The following is a 9,460-nucleotide window of genomic DNA, read 5'->3' as shown; positions in this document are numbered from 1 at the left end:
CACAAGGAAAGTACAACAAGGTGCATCAGGTGGCTGAAAAGAGTTCAGACGAACAAAATTCAGACTCAGACCCAAACAGCCAGGAGCTGGATAGTCTGAGAATCCACCATGTGGGTAAAGTAACTGATCTACAGTTGATCTGGGTCACACTAAAAATAGCGGGAGTCCAAGTACGAATGGAGCTGGACACGGGATCAGCTGTATCCGTCATCAACCAAAAGGACTATCACCGGCTATTCTCTCACATACCCTTAAGAAATACCAAATTCGTATTACAGACATACACGGGGCATCATGTATACCCCCTGGGAAAAATACGAGTCAAGGTGAGAGATAGGGGTAAAGAACACCCACGAATGTATCTGTACGTACTACCTGAGGGAGGACCACCACTTCTGGGACGGGAGTGGATCAAGAAAATAGACATGGAATGGCACTACCGACAAGCAATGACGAGTGAGGACTCGGTGCAGACAAGCAGCTCAGACTCCGAGCCGGAAGACGATAAGTTCAGCTTATGTATGAAAAACAAGATTAACATGAACTCACGGACTAAGGTTGGGAAATCGATGGCGTGCATAAAGACAGAGAATTCTGAGTCTGTTCAAGCTACAGACATATGCATTACGGAGGAACACCGGGCTAGAACTCAACGTTATGTCAAAGTACAACGACAATTAGAACAGTTGAGTGCCCGTCTCCTACAAGAGATGGAAAAGGTGAAAAAGTTCTGGGACACCGAATGGGAGTCCCTGGAAAGACAACAGAGACAGCTCGCTCAAGCAGAGAGCGACCATAGAGCCATCGTGGCCAAGTACCAATCACATCTCCCCGAGGCTGTTCAGGAACTAGAATATACACAGAACGATCCAAAGGAAGAGGAATCTTCAGGAAGTCAGGATGGTATTCCAGTTCACCTCTACGACTTGTTGCAAGCAGAGTGTAACGAGTTGAAAGAACAGTATGAACAGGCTCGGACTACAATCCTGGAAGGGGTTAACTTGGCAACTTCCGAAAAGCTCGTGTTAGTGAAAGCATATGAGCAACTAAAGGTTGAACATGAACGACTAAAGGTTGACCATAAGCAAGAATTACAAAGTCTGCAGGAAATGTTTGATGAGCTTCAGGCCAAGGCTGACTCATCGTTAGGGATTCAATCCATAGGAAAAAAATTAGTGGTGGAAGACATACCAGAACAGGGAATACAGGATGTCCAAGAACTCGTTAAATTATTAAAGGAAACACAAAATAAATATGAAGCGGCAATGGCCGAGGTCCAACGACTTGAAGAACAGATGCAACTGGAAATCTTTTCAGTGGAAGAAAAGGGAACTGTAAGAAACACAGAGACCGTAAGAATGGGCCATGAACATGAGCTTAAATCGTCAGAGGAGAAGGGTTTGGAGCTCTCAAAAGTTATTGAAATAGCCGAGGTTGCAACACAGACTGAGAAGATGGCAGCAGAGCAACCCTTAGATACCAAAAGTACGCTGACTCATGTCAAGGTTGAACAACAGAACGCTGAAACAACTGCTCCGGTAGAGGGATTGAATAGTCCGATCAATCAATCTCCAAAGGAAGTTGAAGTATTAAAATCACAAATGAGGTCATTAGTAAACAACTTGCTGAAAGCCCAGAAAAAGTTAGAGGAAGCGGAACACGTGAAGAAGTCTCTTCAGGAAAGATGTCTGGATTTGGAACAAAAGCTGGCTGACGTCCAGCTGGGTAGGGAGGACATAGAAGACCCTCTCGCTGGCCTAGCTCAGGACGACTCCGAATATTACTATGTCCTGTCCTGCCCAACTTGTAACTTCGACTCCCACCATACAGAAATCATGGAGGAGCACCGAAAGTCTACGGAACATCGGGAGAAGGTGGCTCTACTACGGAAAAAGGAGGAAGAGAAGGAGGAACTGCGCATGCAGCTGGCAGCTGACAGTGGAGCCCAGAGAGTCTCCAAGAAGCAGAAAAGGAAAAGTCGAAACAGAAGATGACCCATCTGAACCATTATTACCTCTACCAGATCACACACGTGGTCCCTCCGAACGGAGCCAATTCAGTTCGGAGGTTCAAACTGTTAAAACCATGGAAGGACTATTGAATGAGTCACTCCAGCAATGTGAACCGACTACACCACAGAGACTGAATCTATGAACTGTTTTCCACAGAGACTGAATCTGTGATCTGTTTTGACATGAAGTTATATATGTTATTATGTTATGTTAAACATGAAGTTATATGACGTTGACTCCATCGAGAGTATATCTGTAAATTGTTATATGACGTTGACTCCATCGAGAGTATATCTGCAAACTGTTTATATAAAATTGAAGATTGTATGTTTAACGGGATTCTGTAAGTAATAAGCTAGGAAGGGAGGAGTGTTGTGTATGTAACCGTTTACCTTTAAGGGAACTATAGAATGTGACCGTTCGCCTTTAAGAGCACTACTTTAGGGTGGCACTATTTATTGGCTCATGTATACTGTAATACCGATAGTGACCACACCAGTATATAAGGGTTGTGATACGTTAACTAGATCAGAAATCGCCCAGACCTCTGAATAGTAAAGACCTGTTTTGTTTGTACTTCTAAAGTCTCTGAAGTTATTTACTGCACAACCTACAGACTTTACAGAAGCAGATTCAATAGTAACTTTCAAAAGGGAATTGGATATATACTAAAGGCAGAAATTTGCAGGGCTGTGGGGAAAGAGCAGGGCAGTGGGACTAATTGCATCGCTCTTTCAGAGAGCCGGCACCAGCACGATGGGCCGAAAGGCATCCTACTGTGCTCTATGATTCTATAACATCAGCTTCTCTCTGCTCACGAGTACTGAGAGAACAGGGAATAATCTTTAAATCCAGTCCAGTTATTGGGGGCTCTTAACATTAACAAGCCCCAGTTGCCTGAATTAACATGGTTCAGTCCTGGATGCGATTAAAGGCATCAGAAACAGTGGAATCGACCCACCACAGTCACAATGTGGACACTCTGGTGTGTCAGCGGGTGGGATACACCAGGGAATCCCTTTCCACACACTGGTTGACTCTATTGATCGGGAGTCCCAGGGTTTCGGATACCAGATAATCAAGCTCACAAGAACACAAATTGTCTCTCCAGGCTTTATTAAGAGCGCTGCATAACACAGATCGGGTGATAATTCCCTCAATCTGGAGAATAGAAGTACAGTGGATTCGCGCGCGATCTTCTCGAGTCTGTTCCAACTGACAACGGCTTAAGTGGTCTGTTCTTATACACAAGCTTGGTTACCGCTCAGGAAATGGGATTGTTTGGACCCGTCTGTTGACCGCCTCCTGAACTCCTGCTAATTCAGGGAATTTAGTCCATCTGTGACCAGACTATAACCACAAGCCCGTCTGGTTATCACACCTATACGGTCCGTGAGGTTATTATCAGATTCACACCCAGACGTTGTGTCTTTTCTTGTCTGGCACTTCATCCCATAACATGGGTACAGGGGCTCAATAATGTTTCATTCATCGGAAAAAGACAAAGTACAACAACGTACTGGTCAGCTTAACAGAATCTCATCATATTTATGTGGCTATAAATATAAAAGTCACTAAGAAATCCAGGAGGGAATTCAGGAGAAACTTCTTGACCCAGAGAATGGTGAGAATGGGGAACTCGCTACCACAAGGAGTTGTTGAGGTGAACAGCATAGATGGATTTATGGGGAAGACACTCAAGGGAGAAAGGAGTGGGAGGAGATGTTGATCGGGTTAATTGAAGTAGGGTGGGTGTGGAGCATAAACACTGGCATGGACCAGTTGGGCCGAATGGCCTGTTTCTGTGCTGTACATTCTAAGTAACACCATGAACTGTCAAAAGAAGGGAATCATCAGCACAACAGTCTTAAAGATTAAACAGCAGTACAAGAATTTATAAAACATTCATCCATTCCACGTTCATGTCACCCCAGCTGTCTACAGGGCTCTGCGCTACAGAACAATGTGAATTCGCTGGTGTCTCAGTAGGTGCGATGACAGAGTGAATCCCTTCGCACACACAGAGCAGGTGAATGGCCTCTCCCCGGTGTGAACTCGCTGGTGTCCCTTCAGCTCCTGGAACATTTGAAAGCTTTTCCCACAGTTGGAATGTTTCACCGGCCTCTCCCCAGTGTGAACTTGCTGGTGTGCCAGCAGATTTGAGGACCAAGTGAATCCCTTCCCACACACTGAGCAGGTGAATGGTCTCTCCCCGGTGTGAACTCGCTGGTGTCCGTTCAGAATCCTGGAGCTCTTAAAGCTCATCCCACACACCGAGCATGTAAATGGTCGCTGATCGGAGTGAACTTGCTGATGTTGCTTCAGATCCTCAGAGGATTTAAAGCTCTTCCCACAGGCAGAACATTTAAATGGTCTCTCATCGGTGTGAACTCGCTGGTGTTGCTTCAGATTCCCAGAGGTGTTAAAGCTCTTCCCACAGACAGAACATGTAAATGGTCTCTCATCGGTGTGAACTCGCTGGTGTTGCTTCAGATTCCCAGAGCTGTTAAAGCTCATCCCACAGACAGAACATGTAAACGGTCTCTCATCGGTGTGAACTCGCTGGTGTTGCTTCAGATTCCCAGATGTGTTAAAGCTCTTCCCACAGTCAGAACATTTAAATGGTCTCTCCCCAGTGTGAACTCGCTGGTGTGTCAGCAGGTGGGATGACCGAGTGAATCCCTTCCCACACACGGAGCAGGTGAATGGCCTCTTTCCTGCTCTCTCCAGCTGCTGTCCCTTCAGCTCCTGGAACATTTGAAAACTTTTCCCACAGTTGGAATGTTTCACCGGCCTCTCCCCAGTGTGAACTTGCTGGTGTGCCAGCAGATTTGAGGACCAAGTGAATCCCTTCCCACACACGGAGCAGGTGAATGGTCTCTCCCCGGTGTGAACTCGCTGGTGTCCGTTCAGATTCCTGGAGCTCTTAAAGCTCATCCCACACACCGAGCATGTAAATGGTCGCTGATCGGAGTGAACTTGCTGATGTTGCTTCAGATCCTCAGAGGATTTAAAGCTCTTCCCACAGGCAGAACATTTAAATGGTCTCTCATCGGTGTGAACTCGCTGGTGTTGCTTCAGATTCCCAGAGGTGTTAAAGCTCATCCCACACACCGAACATGTAAATGGTCGCTGATCGGAGTGAACTTGCTGATGTTGCTTCAGATTCCCAGAGGTGTTAAAGCTCTTCCCACAGTCAGAACATTTAAATGGTCTCTCCCCAGTGTGAACTCGCTGGTGTGCCAGCAGATTCGAGGACCGAGTGAATCTCTTCCCACACACGGAGCAGGTGAACAGAATCTCTCCTGCTCTCTCCAGCTGGTGTCTCTTCAGATCCTGGGACCTTTTAAATCTCTTCCCACAGTCAGAACATTTAATGTGAACAAGCTGGTGTCTCAGGAGGGTGGCAGAATGAGAGAATCGCTTCAAAAACACGGAGCAGGTGAACGGTCTCTCATTGGTGTGGACAAGCTGGTGTCTCAGCAGCATGGAGGGTGAAATTAATCCCTGCCCACACACGGAGCGGGTTAAAGGTCTCTCCTTAGTGTGAACTTGCTGGTGTATCATTGGAGCGGATGGCTGAGTGAATCCCTGCCCACACACGGAGCGGGTTAAAGGTCCCTCCCTAGTGTGAACTTGCTGGTGTATCATTGGAGCGGATGGCTGAGTGAATCCCTTCCCACACACGGGGCCGGGGTTTCTCCCCGCTTCAGGTATTTGTAGATTTTGAAGCTCTTTCAGAACATTTAAAAGGTCTCTCATCAGTGTGAACTCACGGGTGTTCCAGCAGATTGGAGGAGCGACTGAATCAGGTCCTGATGAATCGAGCGACTCTGTCAGGTCTTGACGTGATGTTTGGTTTGAACTTCCTGTCTGTAAATGCTCCACTTCTAAAACCCTGTAAAAGGAGTGCAGAAAGGGTAAGTGGGGAAGAAGGGTTTTTTTTGGGCTAATTTTGTCTCAAAGAACCAACAGGGTAGAGCCGGTCCCACTGGTGTCCAGCCGTGCCCACAATAACCACCGGGCCAGAAACAGCCCAATCCACCTCAGTGACTTGGTCCTGAAGTCAAAACAAGTCTCATCAAATGACATCCTTTGTGACTGTGACAAAGGTAAACTAACTCTCCTCATCCTTCCTGACTTGTCTGCAGCCTTTGACAGGGTTGACCACTCCATCCTTCTCCCAACGCATCTCCACCGTCGTCCAGCTGGGTGGGACTGCACTCGCCTGGTTCCATTCTTATCTATCTAATCGTAGCCACAGAATCACCTGCAATGGCTTCTCTTCCCGCTCCCGCATCGTTACCTCTGGTGTCCCCCAAGGATCTATCCTTGGGCCCCTCCTATTTCTCATCTAAATGCTGCCCCTTGGTGACATCATCTGAAAACACAGCCTCAGTTTCCACATGTACGCTCACGACACCCAGCTCTACCTCACCACCAATTCTCTCGACCCCTCCACGATCTCTAATCCGGTTCTGGGTGAGCAGAAATTTTCTCCAATTAAATATTGGGAAGACTAAAGCAATTGTTTTCAGTCCCTGCCACAAACTCCGTTCCCTAGCCACTGACTCCATCCCTCTCACTGACATCTGTCTGAGGCTGAACCACACTGTTCACAACCTCGCCGTCATGTCTGACCCTGAAATGAGCTTCCGAACACATATCTGCAGCATAACAAAGACCGCCTATTTCCACCTCGGTAACATCACCCGTCTCCACCCCTGCCTCAGCTCATCCGCTGCTGAAACCCTCAGCCGAGCCTTTCTTACCTCTAGACTCGACTATTCCAACGCACTCCTGGCTGGCCTCCCACATTCTACCCTATGTAAACTTGAGGTGATCCAAAACTACCCGTGTCATAACTCAACGCCAAGTCCCGTTCACCCATCACCCCTGTGCTTTCTGACCTACATTGGCTCCCGGTTAAGCAATGCTTCGATTTCAAAATTCTCATCCTTGTTTTCAAATCCCTCCCTGGCCTCGCCCCTCCCTATCTTAGTTATTCCCTTCAGCCTCACAACCACCCGCCGCCCACGATAGAATCATAGAAAAATTATGACACAGGAGGCCATTCGGCCCATCTTGTCCGTGCCGGCCGATTAAATGCTATCCACACTCATCCCACTTTCCAGCACTTGCTCCGTGGCCTTGTAGGTTACGGCACTTCAAGTGCACATCCAAGTACTTTTTAAAATGTGATGAGAGTTTCTGCCTCTACCACCCTGTCAGGCAGTGAGTTCCAAACCCCCACCACCCTCTGGGTGAAAACATTTCTCCTCAACTCCCCTCTAAAGCTCTGACCAATTACTTTAAATCTACGCCCCCTGGTTGTGGACCCCTCTGCCAAGGGAAATAGGTCCTTCCTATCTCGGCCCCTCAGAATTTTATACACCTCAATCAGGTCTCCCCTCAGCCTCCTCCCCCCGAGACATCTGCGCTCCTGCAATTCTGCCCTCTTGAGCATCCCTGATTATAATCGCTGCACCATCAGTGGCCGTGTCTTCTGTTGCCTCGACCCTAAGCTCTGTAATTCCCTCCCTGAATCTCTCCGCCTCGCTATCCTCCTTTAAGACATAGAAACATAGAAGATAGGAGCAGTAGGCCATTCGGCCCCTCTAACCTGCTCCGCCATTCAATAAGATCATGGCTGATCATCCAAACTCAGTACCCTGTCCCTGCCTTCTCCCCATATTCCTTGATCCCTTTAGCCTTAAGAAATATATCTAACTAATTCTTGAATATATTTAATGAATTGGCCTCCACTGCCTTCTGTGGTAGAGAATTCCACAGGTTCACCACTCTCTGGGTGAAGAAATTCCTCCTCATTTCTGTCCTAAATGGCTTACCCCTTATCCTTAGACTGTGACCCCTGGTTCTAGACTCCCCAGCCAGGGAGAACATTCTCCCAGCATCCACCCTATCAAGCCCTGTAATAATTTTGTATGTTTCAATGTGGTCCCCTCTCATTCTTCTGAATTGAAGAGAATACAGGCCTAGTTTACTCAATCTCTTCTCATACAACAGTCCCGCCATCCCAGGAATCAATCTCGTGAACCTTCATTGCACTCCCTCTATGGCAAGTATATCCTTCCTTAGGTAAGGAGACCACAATTGTACCCAGTACTCCAGGTGTGGTCTCACCAAGGCCCTATATAATTGAAGTAAGACTTCTTTACTCCTGTACTAATATATTTCTTAAGGGAAGGAGGCAGGGACAGGGTACTGAATTTGGATGATCAGCCATGATCTCATTGAATGGCGGAACAGGCTCGAGGGGCCAAATGGCCTACTCCTGCTCCTATCTTCTATGTTTCTATGTATTCAATCTTTCCTTGTAGCTGAAATTCTCTAGTCCTGGCAACATCCTCGTAAATCTCCCGTCTTGAGCAGTCACATCTTTCCTGCAATGAGACGACCAGAACTGCACGCGGTGGCCTAACTGGTGTTTTTGTAAAGTTCAAGCAGAATCTCCCTGCTCTTACATGATACAGAAAGAGAGAGGCATTGCCCCTTTAAATACCTGGGGGGCACCCATTCCCCTTTAAATGACCAAGCAATTTTTTTTTTGTTTTTTTGAAAAGGGGCCGCAGTCGCCTTTGACTCCCCCCCACCCTCTCACCCACCACAAATACTCACGAGAGAGAGGAGGAAGAATGCTGGTCTTTGTCCCTTTAAAAGTGGCTGCCCACGAAAATGTTCACAGCACCAGGGCTCTTTGTTCTGGATAAAAATCAAAAAGAGAAAAGGTTCACTTATTTTTAAATCAATGCAATTGATGAATAGCCTTGCAATAAAGGTAATGCAAAGGAATAAACATTCACAAGCTTGTTTTTTTCCCACCCTCCCCTTTAACAGCTCCTGCAGACAATGAAAGCAGGAAAACAGCCTGCAGCCTACCGAGGTCCCACCCCCCTCCCTCCCGCCATTGGTTGGAGGACCGTCAGCCCGCCCGGTCCTCCCAGCGTTTTCCACGCTCCTGATTGGCGGGCGCCTCGCGTCAATCACCCCCCTCCGATTACGCGCTGATGCCAGCACGCAACGCCCAGGGGTCGGTTGGATCGGCGCACGCCACCGCAAGGTAAAAAAGACACTAGACGAGGGAACTAGATGTAATATTTCCAAGTTTGCAGATGTCACAAAGCTGGGTGGGCTTGTGTGCTGTGAGGAGGATGCCGAGAAACTCCAGTATGATTTGGACTGGTTGGGCGATTGGGTAGATGCATGGCAGATGCAAAATAACGTGGGTAAATGCGAGGTTATCCACTTTGGTGACAAAAACAGGAAGGCAGATTATTATCTGAATGGCAATAGATTGGGAGAAGGGGAAGTGCAACGAGACCTGGGTGTCCTTGTGCACCAGTCGCTGAAGGTAAGCATGCAGGTGCAGCAGGCGGTTAAGAAGGCAAATGGTATGTTGGCCGTCGTAGCGAGAGGGTTCGAGTACA

General features: G+C 47.5%; 1 protein-coding gene across 1 annotated transcript; it reads right to left on the bottom strand.

The window, feature by feature from the left end:
- Window positions 1–3,197: 3,197 nt before the first annotated feature.
- LOC147092000 (uncharacterized) lies at window positions 3,198–8,736 on the bottom strand. The gene is made up of 2 exons (XM_085976958.1): window positions 8,652–8,736; window positions 3,198–5,910 (listed from the first exon to the last, which is right to left on the bottom strand). Exon 2 carries the CDS (start codon window positions 5,772–5,774, stop codon window positions 3,966–3,968), a length of 1,809 nt encoding a protein of 602 aa, XP_085833084.1. The 5' UTR covers window positions 5,775–5,910; window positions 8,652–8,736; the 3' UTR covers window positions 3,198–3,965.
- Window positions 8,737–9,460: the final 724 nt, after the last annotated feature.

This window comes from Somniosus microcephalus, unplaced genomic scaffold, assembly GCF_052327205.1.
Source record: "Somniosus microcephalus isolate GS21.2 unplaced genomic scaffold, FLI_Smic_1.0 unresolved_chr3, whole genome shotgun sequence".
Lineage (NCBI taxonomy): Eukaryota > Metazoa > Chordata > Chondrichthyes > Squaliformes > Somniosidae > Somniosus > Somniosus microcephalus.
Note: the sequence above shows the minus strand (reverse complement) of the source record. Positions and strands in the feature narration are given on the sequence as shown.

Bases quoted from the DNA above. Each gene is read 5' to 3' on its own strand.
- LOC147092000 (XM_085976958.1), bottom strand. From the start codon at position 5,774: ATGAGAGACCTTTTAAATGTTCTGAAAGAGCTTCAAAATCTACAAATA.